The 17,141-nt window shown below is 39.1% G+C and overlaps 1 protein-coding gene across 1 annotated transcript; it reads left to right on the top strand.

Annotated features, from left to right (window-relative positions):
- Window positions 1–1,547: 1,547 nt before the first annotated feature.
- On the top strand, window positions 1,548–11,465 carry DHRS7C (dehydrogenase/reductase 7C). The gene is made up of 7 exons (XM_062591849.1): window positions 1,548–1,685; window positions 2,152–2,307; window positions 4,015–4,127; window positions 5,728–5,938; window positions 7,475–7,567; window positions 9,466–9,621; window positions 11,201–11,465. Exons 2-7 carry the CDS (start codon window positions 2,154–2,156, stop codon window positions 11,407–11,409), a joined length of 936 nt encoding a protein of 311 aa, XP_062447833.1. The 5' UTR covers window positions 1,548–1,685; window positions 2,152–2,153; the 3' UTR covers window positions 11,410–11,465.
- Window positions 11,466–17,141: the final 5,676 nt, after the last annotated feature.

Below are 17,141 nucleotides of genomic sequence, written 5' to 3' on the forward strand. Positions count from 1 at the left end.
AGACATGCTAACATGATATCATTGCAATCTTACACATTCATTAGCTCTATAGTTCTTTCAATTTTCTTCTTCCTATTCTTGCTCTTATACTAGTTATACCTAGTCTCTTGCAATGTTCATTTGGGAAGAAAACAAACAAATAACTTGGTGCTTTTTTCCTTTTGATCATTTGCTTTCAGCATTTCACCTTCACTGAAAAATGTTGCATAGACTGAATAAATTCAGTGAATAACACATCTTGTTCCATAAAAAGAATAAACCAGCTTGCTTACTTAGACGGAAACATATATCTCCTTTTTTAAAGTTGACACTTTGGAAGGAAGTTCGAGATAGACTAGGTTTTGGGTGATGAAAGGCTGAATTGTCTCCATCCATCTGCAGGTAGTTGGAATAACTTCTCAGATTGTATAATTTAATGTCTTTACATTCTTCTGTGGAAACTGATATAACTTTAAGAACACAGTGACCAGTTTGCATTGGAAAACACACTTTATCTGTCACTCACTGTGAAGTCTCTTTAGCTAGAATAGCAGATATGAATGTTTCAGACACAGACATATTAGAAAATTCTCTGGTTTGGAAATATTAAAGTAATGTGTTCTTTGCCAAGCCACTTTAACTTTGGCAGACAGGCCAATGCACCTTGATTCCCAGTGTCTTTAGCTTCTAGAGCAAGGTGAAATTACAAACCAGGTCTAGAAGCCTCCCCTCTTGAATAATTGCCCTTCCTTTCCCACTCTTTGTTCTCTGTTACTACATTTCAATATCAACTACAAGCTATGATTTATAAATATATCTTTCTCTCACTGGAGGTTAAAAAGCAGAAGCAGAGGCTACAATTTAGGTCTGTAGTCATTTACCCCAAATTCAAAACTTACAATTAGGAGACAGCGATACAATTTTCTTAAAAGGCAAAACGAGAATGGTTCATGGTAAATCATTCTTCTCCCTGGGATCCCAAACAGCAAACCATAAATGTGAGTGACAGCTTAGCAGATATTGTCTCTCTGCAGGACTGTAAAGGTCGATCACATAGGTAAAGTTGATAAGATTCTGAAAAGGCTGAGTGGAGGCACGTCTGGTTTCCAAATACTGACAGTGGAAAGCAGCCTGTGGCACCTGGAAGTGCATGCAGCAGCCTGCTCAGCATTCCAGCAAGCTACTGCTCAGCAGCAGTTTTTATCTCCATGGGATACAGCAGGTCCCAAGCCACCTTGCTCGTAGACCTTATCCCAGCACGTACATACATCATTTCATTTGCAGAACGGTGATTGTTTCAAATGCCCAATCCTTGCCATTATTTTTGTGCTTGCTTGTTTTTAAGATTGATTGTTGTTATAGAACTAATACAATGGCAGCAAACTGGGACAGTTCAATGAACCACTGTTACTAAAGGCAAAAAACAAAAATAGATGCTTCTTTGTATAGTTGAACTGGTACTGTACTAAGAGCTTTTACATGACTGTCCAGCCTGCCAGACTAGATAGGTCAGGCATGTGGATCACACTGTAGATACTATATTTACTTCTAAAATATCTTTATCACAGCTGCAGGCTATACATAGCCGTTCTCTTTCAGGGCAAGCAGCCTCAGCAAATGCAATACTCTGAAAATTCTAAAGGACTTCTAATACAAAAATCAGATCAAAAGGATAGTTATCCCTACTTGGAGTCTTCACAGTGATAGTAAGTCGTTCTATTTTTTTTTTGTCTTTTTAAACAGAAAACAATTCTATTAGATGTTTCATCTGAAATTATGAATAAAAAACTTTTTATGTTTTACAATAATAACAATATAATTAAAAGATTAGTGCTATGTTTTAGTCTATGTTTTGCCTCAAGTCAATATTTCTGCAAAAAATCTATTATGTTTTTGCCAACACAGAGTTATTTTGAATAAAGTGAATCAAGATTTGCTTAGAACATACAATAATAAGGAAAACAGTCAAATAAAAATCTTTATAAAAATACAGTAGTATTAAACCATTGATTGGAAGGCAAAATCCACATGCTTTAAGCTATTGAGTGTGCAGTGAAAACTGGCTTTTCTGTATATGGAAACACTGATCTTTCAGAAAAGAAAAATTTCGAAAATGAAGAATGTGTATTATGATTACCATTATTCTGAGATAGTCTTTTTTTCCCCCCACAGAGATGGATATTCTTGCTATATTTGCCCTACCATTACTCCTTCTAGGGATCAGTGGAGTTATTCATATTTACCAATCAGTCATGCGGCTAGTGTCCAAGTCAGTTGTGCAAAACAAGGTGGTGGTCATCACTGATGCCATCTCTGGGCTGGGCAAGGGTGAGTTGTTTCTTTTCTTCACAGTTTCACAGAAAACAAACAGCCTGAGACTGACCCGCGAGGTAATTAAATGTGCATCCACCATCTTGCGTATATCTTGACTGTTTGGCTGAATCAGAGACTAAGAATATAGTCATAAACAAATCTGATGATTTTTAAATGTACATTTTTGGTCTCAGCCACAGGAATTGTTGCTGCACTTTCAGGAACTGCAGACCTTTGTATTCATTTAATTCAACAGAATAGGAAGCCTGAGAAGCAAATCAAGAGAGCTATTTTTAGCACATTGCTAATCTGAGCTCTTATTACATTGACTGTCACTACAAGGTAGCAGCAAATCAGTATAAATAGGTGTCCCATTACTCTTTTGCATGTTTCTCTCTATTCCTTAAAGGCTTCTTCTACCATTCCTGCTCTGTGTATACAACAGCAATCACCCTCCCCATCACACCTCCTTGTTCTTACCTCTAGCTGTCTAGCACTTAGCTCTTCCTCTTCCCTTGATAATCTGCAGTACCACAAACTGGTCTGTGTGTACGAGTAGGATCAATGGAAAGAGGTGAAGGGTATGTGATAATTTATATGTTTATATAAGCTAACTGCCTGAGTGGCCAGCCACCTACCATGTACTTCCTCTTGGCCCAAATTTCCTTCCCACACCATCCCATCAGATCAAAGGTTTTGGGTCATATACAGTTTGTGCACGCTCCAGCTCTAGGTGTTACTTGGTGGGGCGGTAGATACAAGCACATCATAAGGCAAACACAAGTAGTCCATGAAATCTCTATGGTGTATGTTGTTAATTGCCTTCCTCCAGTCAAAGTGACAGGACAGAGAGAGATATATTCTCCCTCAGCTCTAGCAGGAGAAGAAAACATATCAGATGCAAGCTGTCAAGATGCTCCAGCCTAGTATTTTATAATCTGGACTGAGATAATCACAAATCCCCATGATGACCCAAACTAATGAGCTGGTTGCAGTCTTTTAGCCAATGAGAGTTATAATGTGTAATACTCTATGCTAAGTCTTCTTGTTGTAGGAATTTCCACTTTCAGAAAAGGGAAATCATAGTTCATTTGCATAAGAAGCAATGTGATGCAGCAGGTGATGAGTTTATGTATCACTCTTGTCAAAGTTGTATATGAGTTTCAAGTATCCAAAAGTTTCATGAAGATAGCATACAGAGCAGGTTTTGCTCTTTACTGGGGTCTGTTGTTGTCTTTACTTATACTACAGTAGACAACATGAAGGTTTGCAAAAGCCATAGTTGGTACTGTAACAACCTTAAGCATGCATTTTTCTGTATTTTTTTTAATAATAACTGTGTTTGTAGGGGAAGGGTATTAACAAAGAAAGATAATCAAAATTTTTCAATAATTCTTCTAACTCAGACTATCATCCATTAACTGGCATATTGCTCTTTTCCTAATTAAATTTTGATTACATCCTATGACTAAACAGCACCACTGTGAGAATTATTAATACAGCTAAAACATTCATGATTTTTAATTTATTGCTCCCATATACATTATTGTGCCATTTTGGGCTATCTCTTTTCTCATATATATTTTTATTCTTTCAAAAAATAATTAATTTTAAAGGAAAGATTCAACTTCATTAGCAAAAGAACAGCCACTCATTTCAATCAAAATGAGCACAAGTAACTTACTTTTGTTATTATTTATTTTAAACCTATTTCTCTTCTAGAATGTTCTCGGGTGTTTCATGCAAGAGGAGCGAGGCTTGTGTTGTGTGGCAGGACATGGGAGAAGTTAGAAGCCTTGTATGATGCTTTAATTAGTGTGGCTGACCCCAGTGTAGTAAGTATTTCCTTGTTCTGCTTTGAAAATTAACAGGTTGAGTAACCAACTTGCTCAGGTACATAAAGTGCTTTTAAGCCAGTTGACTCTTACCCGACACTGTCCGCAGAGAGAGAGAGGAGTACCTTTGAAGGTTTTCAGAGCATGATGCTGAAAGTCAGAAATCCTGCTTTTTTGAGCTAATTCAAGGCAATTGATGTAAAACTACTGGGTGGCCCTGCATTTTGAACAAGCTACTGCCTCAAGCCACCCAATTGAAAACGCTAAACAGAAAGATTTGATTTAAATCAAGTGTGAGGGATTCAAAGCTCTTCATTGAATCAGAAGCACTATCATTCATTTTCCACGTAATTAGAACCCAAGAAGTAGGAGGTGTGCCTAAAGACGAAATTCAGTTTGAGAGCACAGAGTCCCAACTACCTGGCTATCAGGTCAAGTGAAAAAGAGTATCCTTTTCTCATTACCACTGCATCACCACCCAAATTGTGATGCAAAATGGACAGTCTCAGGAGACCTGGGAGCTGAATAAGTATCCTCAGACCGAGTCTTCCTGCTGCTCTTGCCTCTAAAAGAAGTGAATTGGTAAAAAATGAGGCATATGGGCAGTCCTGAGGTATGCTTAGGTTGTTCAGAGAGCTTAAAAATTCTAATTCTAATTTCTAAAAATTGCTACTACACTTTAAAAGGTCTGTAAAGGCTGACCATGCTTTAAGAAGTAGTTGTTTGGAAGGTGTTTCTTTGATGGACATAGGAAAGCTTTTCTTCTGTGGTCAACAGGCAACTATGACTCATTTCAGGCTGAAGGTGCCCTTGAAGGCATCACAGAAATTCTACAGCCATTGCTGATCAGACCAAAGAAAATTTGCATTTGACCCTTTTTCTGCAGTGAGCTTCATTCATTTGTGTAAATAACTATAAAGTAGTGTGTTCATGTTACTTTGTGTTGATTTAATCAGGAAAAAATGTGTTTAGTATAACTAAGAGATCTGCATTACATTGTCATAGTAATATGGCAAGAGAGGAGCCTCAGAGTTCGTTCCTCTGTCTCATGGCATGTGTTACTGCTGATAAAAACCTATAACCTTTACAGAGACCATTCAAATGTGACCTCCGCTTGGATAATCTACAGCTGAATAAACCATTCCTACCTGGCAATTTCCTCCTCTGAATTCAGTCTCTCTGTATTCATATAAATTTTCTATGAAAGCACTGTATGCTAGGCTCTGCAGTCAGCAAGTTTCTCTAGAGAACTGCTTACAAAAGGACAGTAGCTTGAAGTGCTAAGTCTCACCCTTTGTAGTTGTCTATGTCTCCTGATTACAGACAGAATTGAGAGATGTAAAGCTTGTCAGGGTAGAGTTTGTATAAGTTAATCTTCCAAAGGTGTTCCTACTTTATGCACCTAAATACTTAATGTCCTGGGTACAGAAATACCCACTACTGAGCTATCCTCTTCCTAGAGTGGGTTACAAGAGTAAAGCAAGCTTTTGTGAGAGTGGTAAAAATTCTTTCTTTGTATATCATGGTAAATTAATTAAAAAAAAAGAGTAATACATTTTTATATAACAGGAATCCTTGAAACAACTATTTTCTTTATTAGACATATACACCAAAGCTCGTACTTCTGGATATCTCAGACATAAACTGCATCCAAGATGTAGCTAAAGAGATCCTAAATTGCTATGGCTGTGTGGATATACTGATCAACAATGCAAGTATGAAGGTGAAAGGAGCAGTGCAGAGCATTTCATTGGAACTTGATAAAAAGATAATGGATGCCAACTATTTTGGACCTATCACATTAACCAAAGGTATTTTATTTTTTTCACAATTTGCTGTTACTACATAAAGCTTGAGATCAAAGTCATTGGTATTATTCTGTTTCATTTTCATCTAATTTTGTCTTCTTCACTATAATCAAAAACAATTTTGTGAAAATCAGTGGGCTGAATTCAGCTGAAGATGATCAAAATTAGACTTCCTGAGTTTGAGAACAGGGAATGGCTAAGCAATCAGATAAGCAGTTGTTTGATAGATGAGCGTTCTTTAAAATAGCAACACTTTGCTAAGAATGATTCCTTAGTCACGTGCCTGCTGCCTGTTACAAAGACAAGTATTTTCAAAAGCACACCAGTAGTCTTAATGGTCCTGACCAGCTTCATCTGGGGCCCGTGGGCCCCACATCACGCCCATGGGCTCAGAAGTCCCATTTCAGTTCAGACCTGAACTCTCAGATGCCTGAGATACGTTACAGGTCTTTCTGTCTCTGGGCCTGACTCCCAGATGGACCTTGGACCTATGCTGTAGGTAGATCGTTTCCTGGGGTGAGACAATCAGTTTTAGCTCTCCAAGGGCTTTTGACTGTTCTCTTTCCCTTTTATGTCTTCTTTTACTCCCTGGGGTCTTTTCTAATAAGTGTATAAATAAATCCCTTTGAAAAAGCACTTGTTGTGAAGATCCTCCTCTAGAGCTGTGTAGTGGTAGATTGCTTAAGAATCAGACTGTAAGGAGGTTTTCAAGCTGAAGCGTTAGCACTTCAAATATCTGTTCCTTTTCTAAACTGTAGGCCAGTTTTCCACTGTCTTTCTCCCTCTACTCAACTTACATAACTCTTTAAAAGATGGTAGATGTGCTCTTTTCCTATTCTCCAAGTCCTATCTGAGCCGACTTTTAAGCCATGATCACTGCACACAGTGCCCACGTCTCAGAAAATCACTGCAAGAAAGGATTTTTTTTCACTCTTAAGAGAATAATGGAGCTGTAACTGCAATAAAGTCCAGGAAGGTAAACCTTGGCAGCTAAGTAGTGTCTGTAGTTTTCCGAGGAAGAGAGATTGAGCCATAATATTGTAAATCAAAGAAATGGAAAACTTGAAGTAATGGCAATAGAAAGTAGATGTAAAAATTGTTAAGAGATTTTAAGGCCGGAAAAAAATAGCTTCATCTAATTCCTGGAGATGTTTCTGCTTAAATGGGAACAGGTCAATAAAACCAAAAATATAGAATAAAATAAATAGAAACAAATAACTATGAATAAACCCCCAAAACTAGCCAATTAAATATTTCCAATAACAAAGAATACCTGATTGTCTTCATAATCTGTTTCAGTGTTCAGTTACTGCTACCGTAATGAATACGTGCCTCATGTCTAGTCTGCATTTGACTCATTTCAGGTTCCAGCTACAGGATTTTATGATACTTCTGACTGCAGTATTGAGACAGCCTTCATTAAAGTTTTTGTGCATGTATATGTGCTTAAGAAGACACTTCAGCTTTCACTTCTTTTAGTTAAATAGATTGAGGTCTTTATTTACCTTACCTAGCTCTTCTCTTCTCTTCCCTTTACAGCCCTTCTTCCCAACATGATCTCAAGAAAAACTGGCCAAATTGTTCTAATTAATAGTATCCAAGGAAAAATAGGAGTCCCATTTCGTGCAGCTTGTAAGTTAAACAGGAAAAAAAAAAAGTACATTCCAATGTATGAATTGTAAGTATTCCATGATTCTGATATTAAGCTATTACAGGTACTGATTTGTGGCCTAGTAAACTTGGATATGGTATGGTATTAGGCCGAAATATTTTCAAAGAAGTGAAACTCAGGAAGAAATACTTTAAATACTAACTGTGATGTATTACCTCTGCCTAAAATACTAGAGAACAAAAAACTACCAAATGCAACAGCAAGTTTCTTATAAATTTCTGGCAGGGATTCAGGGAACAACAAACAGACGTCAGTAAGTCTGGTGTCTGCACTGAGCATGTTAGTATAAACTATAATGAAGTTAGTGAAGAGATGTACAAATATAACATATTTGTAGAGACTGGATGCTGCTTTTGTAAAGGGAGGTCATGCCTCATGAGCTTAATAAAGTTTTCTGTAAGTGTTTGAAAGGACATGTAGATGATGTAATCTGCTTTTATTTCCAAGAGTCTTTCAGGAAAGTCCTTCACCCAAAGCTCCTAATAAAACTAAAGCTGCTTTGGGTTATGGTGAAAGGTCTTTGAGTTCATAAAATGCAAAGTTAATAGGCAGGAAATATAGGATAGATGTAAACATACAGTTTTCACTGTGATGTGAGGTCAGAAGTAGATTATGGGCAGAAGTAGATTATGGGCTCTGAACTAAAGGTCTGCAAGACCTCAGGGTTGTGACTGCAGTGGTGGTCATGAAAGCAAAATCAAGTGGGAAAAACGATTGGAAAAGGAGCAGAGAAGAAAAACAAATTCTGTCATTATGCTTTTCTATAAATCTGTGCTGTGCCTATATCTTGAATGTTGTGTGCAGCTCTGGTCCTCCTATCTCAAAAGGCTCAGAAAAAAAGCAACACATTGATGATACACCTGGAGTGCCTCTAGGAAACAGACAACTGCTTCAGGGTACGCTGGATCTGTATAAAATCGTGAGTGGCAGGACAGCTAAGAGAGACAGTTTTTACAGTTGATGTCTATGTTGCCTGACATGAAGCCAGAAGAAGGAATTTCAAAAGAAGTCAAAGGAGAAGGTTCTTCCTGTTCCAGAAGTTGACCTGCAGAGAGGAAGGAAATGATGAAAAAGCAGATAATGTCTGAAAAGTCTTTTTTTTTTCCCTGGAACTTGATGGCAAGTTCCTGCCATTTGAGCAAGTATGTGCTGAGTTTGCAAACTAGCAAAACTGCCTGGGAGCAGCAAGGACTTCAAATGGAGCAGCAAAGAACCTAAGAAGATTGTAACTTGAGGCAGTCAGATAAAAAGGATCCAAAAGACAGAAAGCTCTCTCTTGAACCTAGCTGTGAAATGTAATTTTTTAGATTATATTATGCACAGATAGGTTTCTAGTACAGAGTCAAATATGGAATGGATGTGTGCTTTGCAGCTCTGGTCTTGTTAACACAAAGTTCTGGTTCTTGGCCTAGATTCACATACTATTATCTTTCTTTGATAACATCTCAATAAAAATTCACTGGCTGTAGCTAAAAAATACATGCCATACAGTTAGTTTAAAATTAATAGTAAAAGCATCTCAAATGAGAAATTGCGTCTGCAGAGCAAAGATATAATTTGTTTACAAAACATGAGATGTCCTGCTATTTCTTCAATGAATATGCATTTCATTGCATCTTATTAATGTCTCACAAACTGTGAGATGGGAGAAAGTGGAGACTCATATCAAGGGCAACTGTCCATCTACCAAAGATACTTTTTCACTGTAGAGAAATTTTTCATTTGATAGTTTTGCTAGGTGCCTTCTGTTCTTTGCCTTTTTGCTAGTCATTCCTTGCTCAGTTTTCCAAACATTCATGTTTTATGAACTCCTCTATCATACATCCATGCACCCATGTATTTTCTTTTTTTCTTTTAGATGCTGCTTCTAAGCATGCTGCTGTAGGCTTTTTTGATTGTCTTAGGGCTGAAATGGAAGAATTTGATATTTCTGTGAGCACTGTGTGTCCAACCTTCATCTGTTCATACCATCGTCAAGCAGCACCTGGCAATTGGGAGGCATCAATTTGGAAATGTAAGGTTTGACGCATCAAAAGAGACTGTAGCAGAAGCCCATATAGCAGTATGGAGGCTGTTGCAAGACAGAGGGAAGGAACATTGGGAAAAGAATGGAAATGATAGAAAGCATGATCAGGTTAAGGAAGCACAAAAAAAAAAAAAAAAAAAAAAACAGAGGGAGAGAAATTAGAGAAATCAGATGAGTCTGGTGATAAGAGGAGGAATGTGGAAGGGGACAACATTATGTGAGAAAATAAATACACCAGGCCATGGGAAATGGGGGCAGATCATGACACAAAAGGCGAGAAGAAGGAAGGCCATGAGCAAAGGTCAGTGAGAGACAGGTAGCTGAGTAAGAGAGAACAGAGAAGAAGCAGAGTACATGCTCAGTAAAACTAAAGAATACCGCCTCTATTCTGTTTTACTACAGATACTAAATAGAAAATGCATCAGCCAGAGGATTTGTTCTGCCTCAGGCTGGGGCTGTTGGAGTGGTGGGGAAGAGACTCATTTTCTATATTAGATAGGGTCTTTTGTTTCAGGAACTGAGGCACTGAGATAACACTGAATAATATGATGCTCATAACTGCACCAATAAAATTGTCAGAATTATATGTGCCCTGGCCATTCCCATAAATTTGAATTTATGAATATTCCTTTAACTCAAAACTGAATACTAGAGAAATATTTTACTGAAAATCCAACTTTACTCTTGACTCTTGTATCCCCTCCCTTTAAGAAGCACTGAGGTTGCGGCAGCATGGTATACCGAGAGGTCTCAGATCTATCAGAAATTTCACCTCCTGGTTCACCTCTGTTCTACCTAGTTTTCTGTGGTGAAGTACCGTCACACAAGCATTCTCTTCCCAGTTCTTCTCTAAGTACTGAAAATGTTCTGTGCATATTGGGGGAATTATTAACAGACCGTATTGACTTTCTTGGGGAAGTGCCACTAATTTTTTCTCCTATGAAAAGTAAAAATCTACAGCGACTGCTAATTTGTTGGTTTGTCCAAAATAAGCTAATATGTCAAAATCAATTTTGCCATCTCCAAAGGCTTTTTTATTTTACAGTGCCAAGTCAGCCTTTAGGAATGCAGTAGGATTTCATAGAATCACAGGACAGTTCAATTTGGAAGGCACCTCTGGAAACGTCCAGGAAAATAACCTTCAGAGCTGAGTACAATATGTGCTTCACTGCCCCTCACTCTTGAGTGGGTCAGTTATAACCACCTTTTCATTCACTCCTAAGTGCTCTGCCTTGGTGCTATCATCATACTGAAGCAATCTTGCTTTATCCTTGTATACTCACTGACAGGCTAGAGAAAAGCTGATATGTCCAGAATCTGGAGCCCTCAAACATCTTTCCCAAGTGAGAGTTCAGCTGCACTCAAGTTGCTTCTTCTCTTAGGGATTGTGAGAATTTTACTAGAGAAAACCTCAACTTCACAAAAAGACCTTAGAGGGGATGGTCACGAGAAGAAGGGATGGAAAGGGATAAGGGCTTTGAAGGGGGGTAGGAACTTAACTGCAGGTATATCTTTTCACCAGATGTGTCTGTCTGTATCTTTCATTCCTCTCTGGTTTGATTTATAGTCTTTTTCAGAAAGGTGGCATATGGTGTGCACCCAGTGGAAGTGGCAGAGGAAGTCTTACGCACAGTGAGCAGAAAGAAGCAGGAGGTTCTTATGGCCAATCCTATTCCCAGAGCAGCAGTTTACATTCGGACCTTCTTCCCAGAGCTGTTCTTTGCCATTGTTGCCTCAGGTATTAGGGAAAATCTGAAGACAGAAGAGGAAAACTGATTTTATTCAATTCTTTTCTCTGAAAATGACCTGAATAAAGTTTCAGATGTCAGTGCTTTCTGCTTCCCACTACTTCACGTAGAATAAAACAGGAGGCTGCTTCCATAAAACAGCCAGTGTCTCACTTAACAATTTGCTGCCATTGGCATACATTCTTCTGAGGAACTTCTACTCTTCTGAATTCAGTGAATATGATAAGATATTGTTTGCATTACAATACTATGAGGAAAAACTCTACTAGGAGCTACCCACACCCAGAGAGAGTTGCAATAAGCTAAATAGACATGTACACTGCAACTACGGACCCTGCAACAAATTTTCAGTATAGTATCTTAGTGTTAAGACTGATGGGGATTTATAGGAATAAACGGATGGGGAAGGAGAGGGACATGGGAGACAGAAGAGTAAAAATCAGTCAAACAGTGAGATCAGAGCCCAGAGCTGCCCAGAGCAACGTTTCAGAACATGAGCGTGCGGAGCCCAAACAAGGGCTTATCTAGCCCAATATCTCATCTGCGACAGGACCGAGGATCATATACACTGGAATATAAGAACGGGGCAAACCATATGGAGATACTCCCTCCATTATATTCTCACAGTTTCTGGCAATCTGCTACACAGGGACATTCTGAGAGAGCATCTGTCTCTGCATCTTATCATTTAACTATCCGTGCTGTAAATTCTTCACATTTTTTTGATTTTCTTTTTTGAAATATTGGGAAAGGAACTGCACTTAAAAAATATTTATTTTAAACTTGCTGACAGATAATATACTTTGAAAACTTTTTCTTTTAAAAACTGTGAGAGACGGTAATAATCATTCTCAATCCCTTCTATCCCTGTTATTCATGTTCATCTCATCATATTTCCCCTACAATTACCTGTTTTCAAGGTCAGAGCCCTGATCTCTATTCACTTTCTCTTTGTATGGAAGCCCTGATTATACTTCTTGGTCATCTTTGTCTTTTTTGGCTTACCTCTCTGCTTTTAAGATGAAGGGGACACAGCTGCATGCAGCATTCAAGCTAAACACTTTGATTCACAGAATGGCTTCGAGGCGCTTCCTGGGTTTTTACTCCTGTACTTCTCCATGTCCTAGCTTTGAGACTTTTTCTAACTCCTATTGAGCATTGAGTTCCCTTGTCCACTATGCTGTGTGTTGTATTTATGCAACATGTCCAAAATGAGTGTGGATGTTACTCACATTACTAACATGAAGTTTTCAAGTTTCATCTTTTCCTTTATATGAAGATGTATAATTTTGTGAAGAACCTTTCTGAAAGTCCTTTTTTTTTTTTTTTTTTTTCAGTTGCCTCTGGGTTTTGTTTTTACTTCGAATTTCCAGTAGTCGTGTTTTCTCCGCTGACAATAGAAACCAATTTCTCTCATTCCTAGTCATTCAAAGCTTCTTTGCTATGACATTTTTCAAGCTCATTTTCGAGCTGAGACTTTCCCCATCTTTGTGTCATCTTGTGTGCTGAGCCAGAATACAAACAATGTTAAGGCAGGTGTATCCTGCTCTTCAGCTCCACATATAAAAGCTTCATTTTTCCCCCTTAAGCCCTTCCCTGGACTTCCTCATGTTCTAAACACTCACATAGATCGTGACCACCTGCTCTTCTGTAGAGACTGTCAAAATGCCTTGTGAAGTCTGCTACCTTTACAATCAAAAAGCAGGGCCCCAAACTGCATTTGCCACTACAAGTCTACTCACTCATATAACTGATTCTTGACACCCACTATGCTAACCTATTTCTTACTCTTGGTAACCATATCCAAATATGAAGGGAGATTCTCAGTGCAAGGAAATACATGGTCATCATATGGCAAGGAGGCTAACCTTTTATGTCCAGTTCAGCTGCTCTGTCCTCTAGAAACAGAATATTTTCAAGAGATGCGAGTGCATCTACCACACTGATGAAAGTAGGTGACAGTTAGGTGAGCAGCAACCAGTTCCTGCAATTGCTGCTGGCCCTCTATCTGCTTTCTCTTTGAATGAATACCTTAACTGTGAAGTCAAACATACATTTCATCCAAAGTTTCATGCACTTCAGTCTTAAAAAAACAAAAACAAAAAAAAAAACCCCACAGCTTATGCTGTGGTCTCCATGTCTCTGCGCCTCAGCATCAGCCAATCCTTCCAGTTCTAGGAAAACAAGATATGGAACAATTGCATAATTTCTCCAGAAAAAGATCAGGGAATCATAGGACATCACAGCTAAACATGAATCAGAATTATCCTGCTTTGGCAGTTACTTCTCTGTAAACACAGGTGGATTGCCTGTTGATAATTAGAACAGTCCTTCTGCTCCATTTTGCATTTTTATATCAGCAGAAATTCTTTGATTTTGAACTCTATACTTCAAAAACGTGGAACAGTGTAAGAGACAATAGTGAAAATAATGATAATGAAAAAGGCTATCAACACACCTGTGATCTATCAGGAAATTTTGAAAGAACAAAAATCTTAATCTAGAAAGCAGAAGGAAGTTATATCTAAATAGGTTTCAAATATCTAAAATGCACTACAAAAAGAGGTTAAAAACAACCTGTTCTCCATTTCTGTTGTGGTAGGACAATGCACTAAAATTGTTGCAAAGGAGATTTAGAGTATATCAGGGTAAGAATTTTTTCTTGTAAGGATAGTTAAGCACAAAAGATAAGTTGCCACAGAAATTTTAGAATACTTGTCCCTGGAGGCTTTAAAGAACAGATTAATGAAACATCTGTAAAAAAGAGAAAGCAATGTAGGTTTAGTTTATCCTGCCTTGAAGAAAAGAAGGATTAGATGACCTTTTAAACGGGTCACACTTTTCTATAATCTCATGGCTTTTTTTTTCTGATTTTGAGAACAAGATTTCTCCATCTGTATTTTTTCCAATAATGCTTTCTTGTTTTCTCCAGGGAAATCTATTATTTAATCTAAAATTTTCTTTTCCATTTCTCCATCCTTGCCCCACTGCCTAAGTGTGTGTTGCATATACATAAAAAAAAAATAGGATGGTAAAGAGAAATATGAAGAGATGAGTTTATCAAAAAATTGTTTTCTGTGAGCCTCATTCAGGCATAGTTTAATCTATATAAATTCATTTCTTATATCTTATTCATAGAATAAGACTAACTTTTATAGAGGAAGACAAAAGTGGAACTTAAGATCAGGGCAGGTTTAGCTCAGTTGGTTAGAGACTGGTGCTGCTAATGCCAAGGTGATGGGTTCAATGCCCATAGAGGGGCTATGCTGAGGATTGGACTAGATGAGCTCCAGAGGTCCCTTCCAACATTACCATTCTATGATTCATTAGATGAGATTTAGTTGCAGAAGACATAGGAGAAAGATATTCTATCACATCTTATCTGTCCAAGCGTCTATTATGTCTATGGGCCAGGACACATGACTTTTCACCTCATGTGAGCTGCAGTTGTGCTGTTTTAAATTTACATTGCTCCTATTCATTCATGCCATTAATTCATGCTGTTGAGTAAAAAGACAAAACTTGAACCTTGAAAATTATGGCTGATTAGATATCTGAGGCATATGGAAAGAAGCAGTCAGTATTAAGAACAGAAAGACTGGCTTTTGAAAAAGAGTTTAATTATTTCACATCAGATATGATTTTCTGTGGTGACAGGGGTAGGATCACAGGGTAGTTTGGGTGGAAAGGGACATTAAGAAGTCTCTAGTCCAACCTCCTGCTCAAAGCAGAGTTAGGTCCGAGGTCAGACAGGTTGCTCAGGGTTTTATCCCATCAGACACTGAAAACCTCTAAGGAGGTAGACTGCAGAATGTCTCTGGATAACCCATTCTACTGTTTGACTGTCCTCATGGTGAAAACATTTCTCTTTCTATCCAGTTTTATACCCTCTCTGCTTTCAACCTATGCCACGTTTTAACCTGTGTTGTGTCCTCCCACCACGCACTGGGGTGAATAGTCTGGCTCTATTAATCAATAACTTCCTTGTAGATATTGGAAGGCTGCTATTAAGTCCTCATGAAGCCTTCTCTTCTGCAGGTGGAGCAAGGCTTTTACCTCAGCCTCTCCTCATACCACATGTGCTTCAGTGGCCTGACCATCCTGATGGCCCTCCAACTGAACTCACTCCACTTTGTTCACACCTTTCCTGTACCAAGGAGACCAAAATGGGATGTGAGCTAGTGCGTGTTAAGTAGTGTGGGATAATCACTTCCCTGGATCCACTGAGTATGCTTCTGCTAATACACTACAGGATTTTGTTGGCTTTCTTTGCTGCCAAGCACGTTACTGGCCAACGTTCAGTTTTCTGTCTAAGATGATCTCCGTGTCTCTTGCCCCAGAGCTGATCTCTAGTCATTGTAGCTTCAGTAGTACGAACTGTCCCACTACATCTCAGTTATTCCAGTAATGTTGCAGTTCTTTGACCACATGTGGAACTCTAGTTCCTCCTGCTTGTTTCCCAGGCTGCTTGTATTTGTGTATATACCCCTGGGGCATTTCCCTTCATCATGCTTTATCATTCTTGAAGCATCTCTTTTCTGTCACCTCACACTTTTTGCTTTCCAATCCTGTCTACCACTACCTTATTTGATATAATCTCCCTTCTCCATCATTCCTAGTTTAAGCTCTCCCCAATGTGTTGGCCAGCCTGATCACAGAGATACTTTTGTTCCACTTTGCCAGCTGGACCTTGTCTTTCCCCAGCAGTCCCTGATGCTCAGAGAGGTCCCATGGCTAATCTCATGTTACTACTACCAGCTGTGTGCAAACTTTGACCCACAGGATCCACCAACTCCCTTCAAGCCTTTTTCCTGGACCAGGGGGATCAAGGAGAGTGCCACCCAGGCCTTCATGTCCTTCACCTTTGCCCCCAGAGCCATGTAGTCACTCTTGGTATGTTAAAGGGCTCCCCCAAGTAGTATCACTGATGATCACTTGGATGAGCAGCAGGGAATCAAAGCTTGAGGGCTAGAAAAGTTTCAGCAGTCTCTCTGCAACACTCACAATCCAAGCCCCCATCAATCAGCAGACATCCTTAGACAGCAAGCAATAACACAACCACCAAAGGAGTGTCTCCTTCTATTGTCACTTATGATGCCACCTAGTTGTTGCTGCAGCATGAATCAGGCTCAGCTGGCTCTGATGACTCCAAAGGCAGAGCTTCCAGCCCCTTAGCTCTTACCAGGGAAAGAACTGCTTCTGCAGCTGCAAACCTGCAGGTGGAGAAGGAGTTTTCCTCCTCTTACCAGGAGTCACAAGTGCCATCCTTCACCATTATGGGAGTCCTCAGTTGCCAGTTCAGCAAGTACAGTCTCTGGATGACCCTCCTTCTGCTCAGATGATGGTCCAGGCTCTCATCTTTGCCAAGTCTCTGTGAAGATCCTGTCAATCTCTTTCCTGTTGTCCTTTATCCTATGCAGTCTGTTCACCTCCTCCCACAGCAACTTAGCTTGGGCACTCAACTTCTCAACTGAAACGCACTGTCTGCAAGCAAGGCCACTGCTTTCACCTACCACAGTCTCAGCAGGAGACCCCAGGCATTCCCTGCAGCCCCAGACCTGGAAAACTGCATCCTCTCCTAGAAGCTTGTTTCAGGTCTTTATAGCTTTGTTGCCTCCTTTTATTGTCTCATAATTTTCACCTCTTGCCAGTAATGGCCCAGGGTTTCCTTCTGAGCTAATTGGGTGCAGCTGTGCTACTCTTACTTCTGCAGTCTTATCTGTGGCATCACTGACTGGATATGGATCCTGCTGACATCAA

Source organism: Rhea pennata, chromosome 19 (genome assembly GCF_028389875.1).
Source record: "Rhea pennata isolate bPtePen1 chromosome 19, bPtePen1.pri, whole genome shotgun sequence".
Taxonomy (NCBI): Eukaryota; Metazoa; Chordata; class Aves; order Rheiformes; family Rheidae; genus Rhea; species Rhea pennata.

Bases quoted from the DNA above. Each gene is read 5' to 3' on its own strand.
- DHRS7C (XM_062591849.1), top strand. From the start codon at position 2,154: ATGGATATTCTTGCTATATTTGCCCTACCATTACTCCTTCTAGGGATC. The intron at 5,939-7,474 runs GTATTTTATTTT...TTCCCTTTACAG, and splicing joins ACCTATCACATTAACCAAAG to CCCTTCTTCCCAACATGATC. The intron at 9,622-11,200 runs GTAAGGTTTGAC...TTTGATTTATAG, and splicing joins GGAGGCATCAATTTGGAAAT to TCTTTTTCAGAAAGGTGGCA.